The 17,706-nt window shown below is 40.4% G+C and overlaps 1 protein-coding gene across 50 annotated transcripts in view; it reads left to right on the forward strand.

Moving 5' to 3' along the window:
• RIMS1 (regulating synaptic membrane exocytosis 1) overlaps positions 1 to 17,706 on the forward strand; it is a 228,884-nt gene that overhangs the window by 147,198 nt on the left and 63,980 nt on the right. For 14 of the 50 annotated variants that reach the window (XM_083606978.1, XM_083606983.1, XM_083606988.1 and 11 more), the window contains one exon: positions 17,286 to 17,398. In XM_083606978.1, the coding sequence (XP_083463104.1) occupies positions 17,286 to 17,398 (113 nt within the window). Of the gene's footprint in view, positions 1 to 5,318; positions 5,403 to 7,460; positions 7,539 to 9,715; positions 9,788 to 15,522; positions 15,706 to 17,285; positions 17,399 to 17,706 lie in introns of all 50 variants that reach the window. The other 36 variants (XM_083606964.1, XM_083606986.1, XM_083607010.1 and 33 more) reach the window with 5 other exon arrangements.

Raw genomic sequence — 17,706 nt, forward strand, 5'->3', positions numbered from 1 at the left:
TAAGCCGCTCTTGGGTTCATTAGAGGAAGAGTTTGAATATGAATGCAATCTTTTCTTTTTCCTAGCCATAGAATAAGGACACCAGTAAAACCCCAGCACCTAGATTTATTGAGAGCAAGCAAAGATGCTGTTTTTGCTTGCCAGGGGTATGCTGAAACTGGGAAGGCAGTAAGATGCTTGTGCAAGTGAATAATGAAGAGTGGCATTCAGCCAGCCTTTGCTCTTTGAAGATCTGTTTTTTTGCAGTGTCAGCATCTACCAGAGCCACTGGCAAGAATTCAGTAGGTGCTTAAAAACAAGAGCAACAAGAGAGCACTGATGATCAAACACTGGCAAGCCACCCACATTTATGCCAAGACCTGGAAAATACCATTTTATTTCATGTGTGTGCACACTCGCAAAAAGCATTTTTGAAGATTCAGTTGTACTAAACTTCTCATGTTGATTTGTGTCCATGGATGAGAGCTAGTGTGCTGTAGTGGTTTGGAGCAGGGGTGATCTGTCCTAACTAATTTTTGCTTCCTGCCAATCTGGTCCCAGATCTCACTGCTTTTTATGACAGCAGCAGGGGAAAAAAGAAACCTACACTCCTGGTTTGGGGGTATAAGTTGCAAACATTATCCCACTTGAACTGATTCACATTTCAGCTACAAAGCCACTGCATAAGGATCCCCTCTCACAACCCCCATTTTTTCCCTGGTGACCAATGTAAGAACTAAACTCGGGAAAAGGGAGAACCTATAAACCTTGCCCTGATTGTTCATCTCATACCAATTTTTTGAAGGCAACAAAGGATCCCCCTGATAAGTTGGGAATTAGGGTTTCCTGCTACTCTTGTTCTGCTTTGGGTGCCTCTTCATTTCACACACCAAAAAAGGAGAAAGAGAATTCTTTATATATAGCGGTAGCTTGCACTGGTGACATGTGGAAGAGTAGACTCAGTATGTACCTCAACTGGCAAATGTGAGAAAACATGCCCTTACTCAAAATAAGGCTATAATACCTGAATGCCCTGTTCCAGGCATTGGAAGTCTTTGGAGGAAACAAAGGCAGGGTATAGTGGGCAGGATTTAACAAATGAGTCCTGTCAGCAGAAGCCAAACATCTTGAGGGCAACATGTTGGTTACTGCATCCCAAATGGGTATATCCTCACTATTTAGGTTTTTGAATGTGACTGTAAAATTATGGAATTCCTGATCTGGATTCCCACCTGATTCCTAGGTCCAGTTCAGACATGTATCCTAAGTGTGGCAGTTTGGTGAAGAAGCTGTCACACAACACTCCCGTCCATTCATCCTTTCTTCTATCCATCCCATCATATGGTGGAGCAAATGGTGCAAGCTGAACATGCTATTATAATGGATCAAAGACATTCTGCAGTGTTAGCCGAGTTGCTTTATCCTGGCTGCAAAACATTGTATCAGTTTTATACATTATATAAACCAAACCTTGCAGTTTCACTAGTTTGTATGTAGCACGGTAACTGCACAGCTTAAATTTAGCAAAGCTGTGTTCTTATATGCTCACATGGATTGGTGACACTGGCAGTCAGGCTCCTGTTTCTATTAAAGGCAGCACTATAGACCTCTGTCTATTACCCTATATGGCAATGGGTCAATGCAGATGGCAGTCAGCACTTGGCTGAACATACTGAATTGACGTCTTTACTACAAAGAAAGAGCAAATGGATGTATTGCTGTTGTTGTAGGAATAGGCATGGAAATCCAGATGGTGTTGTATTCATTCCATGTGATAGTAAAACTTGGACGTGAAGATTTGCAGCACGATGGTTATATGGGGAGCAAGATGAATGTGTTTCCAAAAACAGTATAGGAAGCCAAGACAGATGCTGAAGATGTACTTACTCTCAGCTTCTTCCCACCCTGTCAGAAGGAAAGCCACCACATCCTGAACCAGTGGTGGGCGAGCCACATTTGAAATGGGGTCAGCAAGAGCAAGGATTATTGGAGAATGCTGGATTGATTTTAAGAGTACTCTGTTGATTGTAATGTTTGCCTTATCATTATTAGCTGCCCCTCAAAATGTTATCTAGATTTTTGTTCTAGTGCTGGATACTAATCACAGTTCAGACAGAGCTAAGTAAACATTGTTAAGACTTACAGGATTGTGGGAAACCCCAGGGAAACTAAGCTTTAAGAGTGGGGCATGAGCTGTGTCATCCCCAATACATATCTGACCAATCGTCAGGAAGTCCCCACATCCCAAGTGAACTATGCTTTGTGCAAAAGCATGCTTTGGTGTGCCTTCCCCCAGTCTCTATTTTCTTGGAGTGGTGTTTAGCTAAGTTTTACTTACAGCAGAGCCATTGACTAGGTTATGTCTCTTAATTTCAATGGGTTTACACTGTGTAAAACTTGGTCAAATAACACCCATTATCTTTTGAGTTTATAAGGAAGCCAAAAACTTTCCTCCCTGATCCTCAGTGTTCAGTGCAAATTAGATGTCTTTGCCATCTAATTTTGTTTTACTGTGGTTGATGTTTTCATTTGTTGGAAGCCGCCCAGAGTGGCTGGGGAAACCTAGGCATATAAATAATATTAATAGGAGTTACTGGAAGTTGCTTCCTGCTCAAACTTTTTAGAGCTCTTCAACATAACCAGAACTTAGTTTCCAATTCTGTCAATACTGCATGGTATGTTGGATACTCTGTGAATGTATTGGATGCAGTTTCCTTAGAGTATAGCAGGTGCATCTACTAGTTGCACACTCTGCTATGATTTCTTATGTTTTGACCATTCTTTTCAACTCTCAAAAACGATTACTGCATGCTATTCCACATTAGTGTGTACAGTACGTTTCACATCATTAAAACATATTGTGTGAGATTTTTTTCCAAATTCCGTAATGCATGTTTGCAGTTGATTACATTTCTATTTCTATTATTTTAAATGTTTCTATAGAATATCAGCATATTAAGGGCTTTGAGTGCACTGGTACCTTTATATTTTTTCCTTTAGCACTTGGCATAGAGGGGGGAAAGCTGCTGCCTACTAACAGCCTTCTAAACATCTAAATACCTAAAAGACTGTACTAATCTGCAATGCTAAACCCCCCTGAAGTCCTTGTAGTTTGCTTGCTCCCAATGTTTAATGAACAGAAAAGTACCTCAAAAAGTACAACTGAAACTGGTGCTTTAAATGTTACACTGCTAACAGAACATGCATTTTGCCTTTTTAATAATGATTCTATATCTCGTTGAAAATCAGGATTGCTAGCGTCTCTCCATGCATCCTCTTCTAAATGGAAAATTAGCTTTCATGAAATTTCTAATACACTTCATAAACACACTCCTGTGTATTTATCAATGCGTCTATATGAAGAAATATAATAATAATAATAACAAATATAAATAAATAAATAAATAAATAAGCAGGAATAATGAGGTAGGGAGCAGAGCATTGGGCCTGAATGGAGGTGGTGCACAGTGCTATTATGAGCATGTTTACTTAGAAGCAAATCCCACAGTGCTCAGTGGGGCTTGCTCCCTAGTAAATGTGTTTTGGATTGGAGTCCCTAAATATGTCCTTGCTGAGAGGCCTTGGAACAAGCTGCTGTCTCAGCCAAGCCCGCAACACAGAGTTGTTGAAAGAGTACATGGCATTCGTTCGCGAACATTTCACTGAATTGCATACAATGAAAAAAACTGAATGATTAAGTGAAAACTATTGTCCTGGGAGAAAGTTTAAGTCATAGCTGGGGACCAATATGGAAGTTTGCAATATTTGCCAGGAATCTGTTGAAAATGCTGCATGCTTTGAGAAATGATTCAGGGTCCAGTCCACCCAGACTGCTGGTTGCTTTGCATGACACTGACTGGCAATATGTGCAAAATGAAGTACTGGATTGCGATAGATGGGTGACTCACACAACCACCAAGTTCCTGACATTTGGGCTTTGTTGTTATCCCCAGCCCATGGCAGCTTCTTACGTATGGTGCACGGGTGATGTGATTCATTCTGCATGAACGTAAGCTGGCCATTGGAGCACCACTACCAACCCACAAATGCTGGCCCACCATGAACCTGATTATCATAGGAACTAGAGGAGAGGAGCAGAAGTTCAGCCATCTCCACAGTGGCAAGAATTCAGTTTCTGCACCCGACACCATGCTTTTTCCAGGCAACCTATGTGTGTGGAGGATGCACTCAGTACATTGCTCTATCAGTTTGTGCAGTTGCTACATCAGCCTTTTTAATTCTTAGAACAACTGTATTTATCGATAAGGTGGAGAGAGTTCCTAGTTCCCTATTGCCAGTTCCACAGACACTATGATTAATGTAATTTATGTATATCAGCTTCTTTTAAAAGGTAATCCTATGCATGCCTACAAACAAACAAAAAAATTAAGCCCCACTGAATTGAGTGGGACTTACTGCCTGGTAAGTGTGTATAGGATTGAAGCCTAGATCCCTTGTTTTCTTTTTTGTGAAAAGTAATAAACTAAGAAAAATAAACCTGTAATTATAGATGCCAGAAGTAGGAAAGCAGGTTCTGTGGCTAAAACAACACAAGGATTACAGAGCATGGTAATATAGATATATCTATGGAGGGGGGAAAGGGGGGTGTTGTGACTGACTCTGCTGCCAGTCACAGTAGATGAGACTTTCTAGATCATGGATACCCAATGTGGTGCCTTTTAGGTGTTGGACTACAACTCCCATCAACCCCAGCCAGCATGGCCAGTGCTCAGGGATGATGGGAGTTAGAGTCTAACAGCAACTGGAGTGCACCACAGAGGTTCCCCTGGTCTAGAGGAACGCATATCTTTGTACACCATGGGCTGTGGTGGAAATAGACAATTTCAAAGTCATATTTTGTATCTAGCAGTGTAACATGGTGCTTAAATTCCATCCATGCTCAGAGGTCATTCAATATTTTTCATTTGATTGAATAAACAAAAAACCCTTATTTCGCATTTAATCTGGTACCAGTTAAAACTTCATTAAGAATGCATACTGGGTCTTAAAAGGCACTGATATATGAAATACATAAGATACAATTCCTGCCATCAGTTACCTCTATGATATCATTATTTTACTGATTATTTTTTTTTAAAAAGTCATAGTACTGTAGTACTGTGTAAAGCACAATAGTACAGCTATGCAAATGTTTCTGAAATGGGGCTCTAAATTCAAGCTAAATAACGATGGCGCTTTTTCTTACTCGAAATAAATAAAAAGTAAACACTGACTTTTTGGGGTACTTTTCAGTTTCCTTGCCACAAAAAAGCTTTTTTTAAAAAATATTATACACTAAATGTTCTGTTTTCTCCCTATTTTGTTGGATGAACAAACAGAGGTAGATGGTCCCCCTCACTAGATAGGAGCCGACCCACTAGTCCCCGGATTCAAATCCAACATGCATCTCCGGAGGATGACAGGTACTAGCCAGCCCCTCCTAAGTGAAAAGTGACTTGATGAATCTTGCCAAGAAGTTTCTAAAAGCATGTATTTTTTTTTTTAAAAAATTACATTTTCCAGGAATCTAGGATAGGACACTAGAAAGCATTTCATACCTGAATTCTACTCACGTTATTACAAAGCACCTCTGATGTCCTTGCAGTCAAATGCTGAAAAATGTGCTGCCTAGTTGACAAATTAGCCTTGCCCAGTGTGGTAGGCTGCCTATGGAGTCGGGGATTGGAAGAGGATATCCATGATTCATACAGGTGCCCCTCCTGTGTGTCATCAGGACACAGAGATCCAAAACCATGAAGCCTTCTGTTTCGAGCCAGCCTATTTTGGAATCCCAGATACAGGGTTTCCAGCAAGAAGGTGAAGTGCATATATGAGGGAAGGAACCAGAATTGTTCTGGTGATAATAAGCAGCAATAAATCTTACAGTACCCCAGTAGATACTGGAGTTGAGATGAGTTGTTTGGGTTTTCATGCTGTGTAATAAGTCATCACTTCTTTCTCTTTAGTCCCTGGTAGTCTCAATAGCAGAGAACCTTCCACACAGTGTCTCTCATCTCTCAACAGCAAGTGGGCAGCCATATTTTGAATTTTAAATTGGTGCTTTATAATCCTCTTGAGCTGCAGTCCTTAACACAGCTTACTAGGGAGTAAGCCCCACTGAACAACAATGAGATTGGCCAACTGAGCAAACTTCCACAGGATTGCACTGCCATGTATTGAATTCAGCAGGCAGTGAGAGGGGTTCAGAGTGCCTCAAGGCCACAATCCAATACGGTTAGGCAACCTTCGGCTCATTTAAATCAGTGATCTTGTCTGCTTAACAGCCCGTTAAACTGTGGCCTATGGGCAGCTTTTGAAAAGGCACAGGCGGTTCAGTTCACGACAGTATAACTTACTTTGTGCAATTGGTGTATTTAATCATCTCGTAACTAAAAATCCTAAGGGCAGGCTTTCTCTACAAGATAGCAATCATCAAACAATTTCAGTGCTTGTGGATTTCTCTTTATATGCTGATTGGCCAAATGTGATATATATTTGGTGGTGGTGGTTGTTTTTGTTATGGTTTTCTTATTTGAATGTTAGTGTCATGTTGTTCTTAGATTATAAGCATTTTCTCTTTCATTGCTTGTAACAGGTCCTCTGTATATGTGCATGTATTAAGTTACTGAACCATAATTTAAAATAGCTAGGTTTTCTACACACTCCTTCTCCATGCTGTGTGCCATATCTTGACAGTATTCCCATTCATTTTAATCCAAAAATTATTAGTATTGGTAACTGCACATGAAATACTTTTATCAAAGAAATGATAAATATGTATGTGGAGGCAAAATGGAGGCAAAAGCTAGAGATTCACGTTTTTAAAATTGTGATCCACTGATTTACAGTTGCCTAAGGCTGTTTTCTTTAACAAAGACAGGGAAATAGTTAATAAAGCTGGCATCAGAATAATTTTGCTATATACTCAGTATAATAAATTGGTTCTTAAGCTAAAAGCACAGGATCTGCAGTAGATAACTGGAATTCTTTCTCTCTCGAAGTACTGCAGTTACTGAAAACAATAATCAATAATATCTATATATGGCATTCTTAGGTAATTTTGACCAATATTTATGTCTACAAATCCAAACACTAACCTTGCAAACATTCACCTCAAGGGGACAAATTTGGTTGTGTTATCAGCAGGAGTAATGAAAATAGTAAAGCCAAACTTTAGTTTATTCACTGCAGATGAACTATTGTTTGTTATTTCTGTCTTTATCCTTTATTAATGTTTTCTGTTACAATTGTTGCAATGTCACATTTTTTTAAAACAACAACAACAACACTCCTATTTCTGAAACACTGAAAAGGAGAGATCAGAAATGTTGCTTGGATGTACTACAACAGGAATGTTCTTGGTTCATAGAAATATCTTGATGCATGTCTCCATCTTCACTGCATGTGACCATCTCTCTGTTTCTATCTGTTTCTGTCCATTCTGTTCAACTTTCACTTCCATGTTTCCAAATCTTGTGAAGAACAACAGCGCTGGAGTCTTGCATTCCAAAACAAGACAGCTTAAACCTCCTAAGTGCTAATCCGGAAGAAACACAGAGGTATCTTGCTAAGTTGTCTTGAAACTCGCTGTGCATAAAATACCAAGTAGTGTTTGATAAGCCATACCTTCGTAGCTCTGTGTCACGCCAGTCTTATTTGGCATTATTTCTCATTCCCTTGAATAATATTAAATTGTGGGGCGGGGGTTAGTGTATAATAATAGATTTAGTTCAAGGAAGCAGGAATATATATATGATGTGAAAAGTCATTATATATGAACTGCAGTCTTAAAAACTGTATGTGGCACAAGAAGTCATGTAAACACTGCCAAAAGAACCTGTTTCTGGGAGACGGGAAAATGCGTAGAGGGCAGTGTAAGTGACAGACATCATCAGACCTTTTGAAGAAGTCTTCATGAATGTAAAGTAATTGGGGTGTAGAACAAAGTTCAATAAACAAAAGGTTCCAGGAGTCATTTCAGACCCAATACGAGGGAACTAGGCTAGGACAATGTACAACAAAATGGACCTGAGATGGAGGACAAGGAACCATCACTAACTAGTCAAGCATGTTATATGATGGGAAGCCGGCACGTTATATGATGGATATCATCCTAAGGGATAAGGCAACCTAACAAGCGTGTAGCTACTCCAAAGCTGAACCCCAGGAAATGCAAGATCTTGGACTATAGCGAGTCTGAGGCACCAACCTAAGGCATGACAGGACTAGTTCTAAAGAGTTTGGTCTTTTTAAGTCTCTTGAGGCACAATGGGTTAAAGTCAGTGTTTGCTCAGTAAAGATGTTACCATAGCTTAGGCCTCTATTTTGATTTTCATAGTCAGTCTGAATTAGTTAGATGATCTGATGGACATAAAATAAGCAGGGCCTGTGTTTTGGCCCAAATCATTGTTTAAAAGTGTTCCAAACTTCCAAAGCCTGCGTTTTTTCTTCTTTTCCATGTCATACTGATGGCAGTCTTGATTGCTCTGGTTTGAGAATAAAGGAGACGGGAATGTTTTGCCAATTGTCCCCTTGGCATAAATCAGGCCTTGAATTCTACAAGCCAGAATTCATTCATGTCAATTTTTCAAAACTTTCACAGAGAGATTTACCAAGAGCTCTTCAATACCTCCTCTTTTCCTAAGCCATTAGGTGCTTTTAGAATTCATGACTTTGGGCTTGTCTTGATAATGCCCATGAAACTGAGACATTGTTTCTGATCCCATGCCTGGACAAGAATACCAAGAAGCCTTTTAAAATGCTGTGGTAAAACATTATTGTATTGATTAATTTGTGGTCCTAAAACTTGGTACGCTGAAAATAGCTTCTTGGTAGATGGTTGTGTGACTATGAAAACACAAAAGGTATCTCAGATGAGAAAAGCAACAGAGAACAATTGGTTTATACCGACATGGACTATTGGTCCATCTAGCTCAGCATTGTCAACACTGATTGGCAGAGGTGCTCCAGGATTTCAGTTAGGGGACTTTCCCAGTCCTACCTGAGGATGCTAGGTATTGAATCTGTGACCTTTTGCTTGCAAAGCATTGCACCATACCATTGAGCTACAATCTGACAGCTAGTTAATTTGTATGCTGTGGTAAGAGTATTCTAGAACATATGAATCTAGAACACCATAATGTCCAACCTAGAGAAAAGACTAAAAAAAAAAAAAAAAGCTGGATTCAAACACTCATTGAATTTATATTGGTTTAGCAATTGAAATATCAATGAATTTATAGTTGCATGCCTTTATCTTATCATGTTATTTAAAACAGGGGGAGATTTTTCACATTCTTATGCTCAGATAAATCAAAATAGAGTTTTATTATCATGGAGTATTTAATCGACTGCATTGTTTGCCATCTGTGTTACTTGAAAGTGTGATGCAAAAGCAGCCTGTCACATTTTAACCTAGAGATAATGTCATTTCCTACCACATTTAACATTACTTTGGGGTGAATTCTAAAATTTCACAGCATTCAGGAGCAAGTGGGTGTGAAAGTGCTGCAAATAGTGATATCAAATAGGTTAAATCTTGTTGTTTCTGTCCTTGGTGAAGCCTTCATAGTCATACATTTGTTGAGTGTTGTTGCTGGCAGTTCTCTTATTCAAATTCCATATTTACTAGTCATTCATAAAACCTTCCATCTGCTTGAATTTCTGTGGTATATTTCCTGGATCACATGCTTTCCTTCCTTTTTTCATATTTTTTTTTTGACATCTCATTTCACAGGCATCCCAGAAAGGTGGAAAGATATAGCACCCAAAAACAGACTAGGAAAGGCTCTGCGTCTGAAACAGAAAGGTAGGACTGATGGGCTACTGGAATTGTTCACATGCCGTGACTTCGTATGCTGAGAATCTGACAAAAAAACCTCAAGTAAATATTCTGCTGCAGATAAGTTGAAAAACCTATTGGGTTGTATCCAGTATTTGTACTAGAGGGCTAGATCCTGAAGGACAACTGGCAAAGGACATCTCTATGGCAGCAGGTAGCTCAGTTTGCTAGAGCATGATGCTGAGAATGCCAGGGTTGCAGGTTCGATACCCGTAAGGGACAGCTGCATATTCCTGCATTGCAGGGGATTGGACTAAATTGATCCTCCAGGTACCTTTCAACCTGTGATTCTACACTGTGATTCTATACTATCATTGTATGGCCAGCCAATGAGGCTCTGAGCTTCTGAGCCTTAGCCGCTGGAGAACCTTCACCCTTGGTGCAGAGGGTGAGAAGTCAAAATAAAACCCCTCCCCATCACCCAGATATTTTGCACCTATAACATTGTATATGCTACTTTCAGAATGTAGCAATAAATTGATGAGAAAAATGGCTGAAGGAGACAGTAGGAAGCTTAACAAGGAACATCAAATTATAATAGTGTGTTGCATCCAATGTGTTGTTTTATGCGAGTGTAAAACACTTTTCTTAGATCCCTTGTGTGTCTTAGTGACTACCCCACCCCTACCCCAACCACCCAAAGCTTCTCCTTATGGTTGGAGAACCCTCCATAACAGTTTGGCATATGGTGAGGGCAAACAGCAAAAACTGGATGTTCCTCGACATGTGGACACACATGCTTTCTGCTGCTGCAAAGTAACCACAATGCAATATAATGTGCAAAATATTTTTTGCAACAGGATTTGTATATGCTCCTTTCATACCCTGTGTGCTTAGCAGGCCAGTAAATATATGAGCTATTGACATAACATGAAGTACAAATGTTAAATAAATGTTCCTTTAAAAAAAGTTAAATTTCTGTTTCATTGTCCACTAACTGTATTGCTACATGGCTTCTGTTTCTTCCTCACCCTTTGTTTAAAAGAACATATAAAAACTCTTCAATATATATATGGATCCATGCTCAATTCAGTTGAAGGTGCCAGCTACTTTTTAAAAAGCAATGTCTCCGTTGATCAATTTTGCAGTTACAATGCATGGGGAAGACATTCTGACTTCATACACATGTCAAAGTTCTTACATCACAGGCCAGAGCTTTACTTTCTGAAGTGTGAAGCTCATTCAAATAGGAATTAATTGAGAGTATATCGTTCTGGGTATGGATTTGTTCAAAGACTTGATCGACTGGTACATTAAGAGGAGTTCTACTGTAGTTGTTTCTGTTGTTATTCTTTTAAAAAGCTAAACATTACTGTCAATGCCTCAGAAGTCCAGCTATAATTCAAGTGGCCGAGCACACGCAACAGGACCAGAAAGGACTTTGTGGGAAGGGAGGGAAGCTTGGAAGGGTGTGTGTGTAAGAGAGGGAAGCTGGAAGAAACTTGAGCTGAGCGACTTAGCTTTTCTTCACCATGAACTGACTTTCTGCCTCCTCCCTCCCCAAGGGGATCATTTCTACTCTCCTCGTCTGATCTGAGATGCTGGGGCTTGGCTTGCTATCACCAAGACATGCTGCTAACTGAGGCATCATCTGGTGCCTACTTTTTGCAGAGACATTGGTGAGGAGTGGAGCACTGGGAAGGGGTGGAGGGGAGGATGGGCTATTAGGTAGGTGGTGGGAGAAGGAGGAGGACTTGGTGGCATGGGAAAAGTCAAGTTGGTGGCGACTGGCGAACCACCCCTTCCTCCTGATTTGGGTGCCAATAAATTAGAGCAGTGCCAACAACTCCTCCTCCCTGGTGACCAGCTCACAAAGAGCCCGAGCAAGCAGCCCAAGTAGTGGCGGGGGATGCGCGGGGCTGTGCTGGTTGCCTAGCATGCGGCTGCACACCTTGCACATGGGGCTCAGTAATTATTATTGTGAATAATGCATGGGGACAAGTGCAGATTGGTCCGGCTCCAGCAGACTTGGGCTGCATATGTAAATGAGGGAGGGCACTCAGCAATTAGCTGCTTCAGTCCCAAACCCGGACATTTTGCCAAATTTTAAAAATCCTCCCTGACAGAAATTTTAACCCTGAAAAAGAGGACATCTCCAGGAAAACCTTGACATATGGCAACCCTACCTTACTCCAGACACTCACTCTTGGAAGTACGTTTTCAGAATGAATGTCTTTAGCCCAGAGGCAGGGAACAGGTCCCAGCTGGCAAACGACATTTGTTGTCGTTGCTTGTGCAGGTGGAAATCAAACAGTGGAGGCAAAGGGACAGTGCTTTTCTTGAACCAGCGATCATCCAGCACTCACAAAGTATTGCACCTTTCCCAAGCGGCCTTAGGGAGATTTGTGTTCTGCTCACTTGCTGTGTAAGGGAAGATGCAAGATGGCTGTCCTGTTAGCCTCTTGCCTGTCGAGCTTATTCTCATATGCCCTTTTCTATCTCTTCCTCCTTTCCTTTCCCCTTTTGTTCTTGCCTCCATTCTCTCCTCATGTCAGCAATGAGAAATGAGTATAGCAGGCAGAAAATCTGAGTGAGGTCCATTTGCAGTAATAATTCAATTTAAGTTGCTAGATTAAGGAACTTTAAACATGTCAGGTTTAGTTTAATATGCTGTAAACAGCTTTGAGGTTTTTCTTAAAAATACAAAGCGGTATAGAAAATAAATAAATAGTTAGGTTTTTGTATTATTTGCATTCATTGATGATGCCCTTCGCAGCACAGTTTCTGACTACAGTGGTACCTCTGGTTACGAACTTAATTTGTTCCGGAGGTCTGCTCTTAACCCGAAACTGTTCTTAACCGGAGGTACCACTTTAGCTAATGGGGCCTCCTGCTGCCGCCATGCTGCCGGTGCACGGTTTCTGTTCTCATCCTGAGGTAAAGTTCTTAACCTGAGGTACTACTTCCAGGTTAGTGCGGTCTGTAACCCGAAGTGTTTGTAACCCGAGGTACCACTGTGTAGACTTGAGGCCAATTAAGCCTATGGAGGTTAAAAAGGGATTGTTTTGAAGCATTCATATGATCATACGTGATGAGGTTTGGTGGGAGGGGTTCCTCTACCCCACATGCATCAAAGTGTTCCAGTTACATCTGGTAGGGTCAGTAAGGCTGGCCACTGTGAGAACAGGATGCTGGACTTGATGGGCCATTGGCCTGACCCAGCAGGCTCTTTTTATATTCTTAGTATCAGCTTATCTTCTCACCTTGGACTCCTCCAAGTGACCTATCAGTTAGTCTTTTTTATTTATTTATATTCACATTTACAGCACAATTTATGACACAGAGTTATGCACAGAAAAGCCTATTGATTTCCAGGATCTCAGGTGCATTCAGCTCTGTTTATTTTTAAAGTTTATTTGCAAGACGGTGCTATAAGAACACTTTGCTTGCTTGCTTGCTTATTTATTTGCCTTATTAAAACCTTTTAAGATTTCAGGCAATAAAATCTGTAAATGGCAACAACAGGAGTGTCGTATCTTGTCAATATAAATATGTTGTTTCACTGCCTGTTACATAAATGCCGGTTCTAAAATCTAAAAAGTTTGAATCTAAAAAGTTCAGCAGGGTTGTCAGCAAATGTCCTTGCTTCCTGCCCTGTCAGAGAGTGTTTGACACTTCAGGCTTTTCAAGTCACTGTAGGTCACGAGCCTTCATCTCAGATAAGGAATTGCAAGTTTTACAAATACCCACAGCATAAACTGGCCATATGGGGAGAGGTTTTTTTAATGAGAATCATCTCTGTATGTGTGAATGTACTGTGCTTCATGAAAAGTGCTGTCAGGGCAGATATAAATACAACAAACTCTGACTCTTACCCACATGAACAGCAATCATGGACCCCCCCCCCCCAAATCAACCGATTGCCAAGCAATTGGCAATTTAGCCTAACCATCACTTAGCATTGGCTATAATTTTGCCTAGAATATATGAGCCACCTGCTGGAAGTAAAGTGCTAGTGCAGGGAACATAATGAAATCTATAATGTTTGTTACTCGTATTATATATTTTACCGCTGGCCTTACAAAGCACCCCATTGGGGTTAGACAGCAGACTTGAACCTCCCTGCGTAGGTCTCACTGCTTTCATGTACCCTTTTGTAGGCTTATTGCCACAATCATGCAACTGGGTGGCTTTGCTGTAATAAAGCTATTTCACAGAGCTGGCTAACAAGTAGCCTAGTAAAATAATAAGGTATAGTGCTATGCATTCCATTAGGAGAGTTTCTCCCATCACTGCACTGTTACGTTGTAATGGGGGGAAAGTCATCTCCCAAATGTTAGAATTATTTGAGCAATGGATGCTTTGTCTCTCTCACAATCAGGGTATGGCTATGGGTGAAAATAGACAGCTACTTCCCACACAGTTGACACTTAATAACTATGCCACAGCTTACTTCTAATTACATGAAGACGGAACATAATAAAGAAAGAAAAAGGAGGGTGGGGGAGAGACCCAAACAGATTCACCTGTATGCTCTAACCATGCCATGAAATGTTACCATATGTTTTGCTTCTCCACAGTTGTAGAAGCATGGTAACTCTCTTGGTCCATGGTGTTGCTATCTCTGCAAATGAGTAAGAGCAGTGCCTTTTTTCAGGGGTTACTCAAGGGTATGCAGTAATGGCACCTCTTTTTTGTTTTAAAAAGTGTGACACTTACTGTAACTACTTAATGGTGAGTACCGGCACCTATTTTTCTAGGAAAAAAAGCACTAAGTGTAAATGCATGGGGAGCTTTTAAGTGGCAACCACCTTCTTCTTCTTCTTCTTCTTCTTCTTCTTTTTCTTCTTCTTCTTCTTCTTCTTCTTCTTCTTCTTCTTCTTCTTCTTCTTCGGTGATCACTCATAGCCGAGTAAGATGGTCTTCTATAAACATGGTTTTAACAATGAGTGAGTCCGTAACTGACTGTGGAGGCCAATTCTGGAACCACACGTCCTTCCACAGTGGGGACATTGGTTTCCAGGCAGGAGTTGATTACGGTGTGGATTTCCCAAGCATGCACATTTCTCCTTCTTAGCATGTTTCTCCCTTGCATCCTGAGTTTGGGTGTCTTCAAAGCCCATGACACCTTTGGTGAAGGCTGTTCTTCAGCATACAGCAAGTGGCTGTCTGTTTCCACTCTATATTTTGGCAGTAGATAGCCACATTCTGGATTAGGGTGTCAGGTGGAAAAGCATGGTGACATTTTGCAGGAGCTGTTTCCTCATCACGGCACCACTGTGGTGGGAAGAGCTGCAGTTCTGGAACTTCTGTATTTTTCAGAGATCCAAGCAACAGACGACCTCATTCAGAGAAAATAAGTCATGGCAACCCCCAATAGAGTCCAGTAGAGACCAGCATCCACTAGAGGCCAATATTGTAAAATGGATAGGTCTGTCAATATTTCAGATTATACACTTTTTGAGATGTGAAATAGATTTTTAAAAAAAACTGGGAAGAAGTTTGGTCTTAGAACTTAGTAACTATCTCATCATTTTTTCAGATTCGTAGCTCCAGACTGTGTATTACTGTGTATTGAGGGATAAACTTGCTGTTTGATCATTTACTAACCAGATTTATGAAGATAACGAATAATGAATGTTACTGAAAATCATGGATTTGCAGCTACAGATACTGGTGGTGATTTGGTGTGTCTCTCTGTGTGTGTTAACCTTATATGCAGCTAATGACTGAATCCAATTTTTTTGGCCCTAATGTTTTAGGGTTCTACTGCCATGTTCTAGAAGGGGACTGCCACCCCCAAGAATCAGTGATCAGCCAGTCATTACTAGGGGAAAGCATCACACTCGCTCAAGGTCGAGTGAGCATTCTAGTATCAGACCCTTATGTTCTGTACATCACCTAGTTCCTGGAGGGTCTGCACCACCTTCTCCACTTCTGACAAGGTTGCTATTAAATGTACAGCACAGCATTTTGTTTCCTGCCTCCCAGATGTAAATGTGGTGGTGTACTTTCTGGAGTACATGCAGTGCATCCACTCATTCTGGCACTCCAGTGCAATCTGTTTCCCCCGCCATAATATTGACACTTTTCTCATATTCTCCGCTCAAGTCCTATCTCCCCTCTCTGGATTGTTTACAGTCATACCAACAAGCTTTATCACAATGGTGAAAATCAGCCTCTGTTTTGTCTTCCCATTGTTTTGTTGTGTTATGCATTCATACGAAAGCTTTCAGAATATTTTTCATTTTTCAAAAATGTGCTACATAATGCAAAAGCCTATCCATATAGCAAAGGGTGTGTTCTCACATCGCACGTTTTCTTCATACTAGGTATGGAGAGGGAAATTGGGCTTTGTTATTATCATATGGGTATTGTGTACACTGTACATTGTATAGAGAGGCTAAATAGACAGGAAATAAGTCCCAGCAAACCCAGAGAAGTGATTATGAACAGATTGGGTCCTGAACTTAGAACTGGTATGATGAAAGTATTCTACAGAGAAAACAGTGAATGGAAAATTCCCCACCCCAAGCTTACGAGAAGCAAATAATAGTTATTGTTGACTTGTCCTAGCTTCAGTGATGCTTCATAAGTTTATCTTAAATTATTTCTCATCCAGTGATATAATCTGTTATCCTTCAAACCCTTCATGGTATTTGTAAAGTTTCCTGGAAGCACTGCACCAGGAAGAACAATACCAATTTGATCAGCTAGCCACAGTGTCAAATGAGGATACAGAGAAATGAGAGAGAAGATACATACAAAACAAAAAGAAAATCCTAAACTCATATTCATAGGGAATGCATAGCTGATGATGTGTGAACATACTCTGACTCTTGATTTGCAACTGTCACCTTTCCTGTATAATAATCCTCTACTTCTGTGAAATTGCTTTAGTACTGAGATTTATACTGGTAATGTATCTGGAAAAAGAATGCAGGCTGGATAGAAGATTAAATTCTTTTGGAAGTACTTTACTACATCTTTACTACCAGATGTACACTGTCAATTGTATTATTCAGTAGTTGTGCTTTAAAGAATGAAAACTATGGAAAGCCTGTAGATGTAAAATATATATAACTAACCTATTTGTGTGTGTGTGTGTGTGTGTGTGTGTGTGTGTGTGTGTGTGTGTACTCATGATTTTTTCCTCAACCATTGTTATCCATAGCTTTCCAAATGGAGTAGCCTACAGTATTTGAATCCAAATTCAAAATGGGGTTGGCGATTTCACCAGTTCCGGATTGGTGATTAATTGCCTCTGTAGCTAAGTAACTTTCTTCTAGTCTGCCACATCAAAGTGAGCTAATTGAAAAGGCCTTTTGAGTTTTACACACACTTAAGCAGGCTAAAAATGAATGTTTTCTGAATTGAACAGATACTAATAGCTTATGGCATCAATGCAAAGTAAGGTACTTCCTCTCCATCATTTTAGCAAAAGTATTTAGCCTTGTTGCTTGTAAAATCTCTTTGGTTCAGATGTTTGTTACACCATCCCATTTAATCTTAATTTTGCCTGCAGAATGCACCAACCAGGAAGTCCCATGCAGTCGTCTCCAGCAGACACACCCTTCAGCAGCCGAAGGGGGAGGCAGCTTCCACAAGTTCCTATCAGAAGCGGCAGTATAGAGCAAGGTATCAAATAACAAGCTTACAGTTTAAAATCTTGGGTTTGTTTCCCTCCCTCTCCCTGTGCTGCAAAACCATCTTGCTTTTCCTTTTTGTAAACAGAGTATTCAATGCTTTATTGCTTTCTGCTGATTAACTAGTATATTCTTATAAAAGTGGATTGCAAACTAGGGGTGTGCAATTGATTATTGCATTGTTTCAAAAAGTCTGTTTCATGTTTTCCAGCGATGTATGTACTTTTAAAGCTGGGTTCTTGGCAAGGGGGCAGATTAAGGTGGCGGAGAATAACCCACTCTGTTTATTCATGTTTCATT

Source organism: Podarcis filfolensis (genome assembly GCF_964270895.1).
Source record: "Podarcis filfolensis genome assembly, chromosome: 3".
In the NCBI taxonomy this organism is placed as follows: Eukaryota; Metazoa; Chordata; class Lepidosauria; order Squamata; family Lacertidae; genus Podarcis; species Podarcis filfolensis.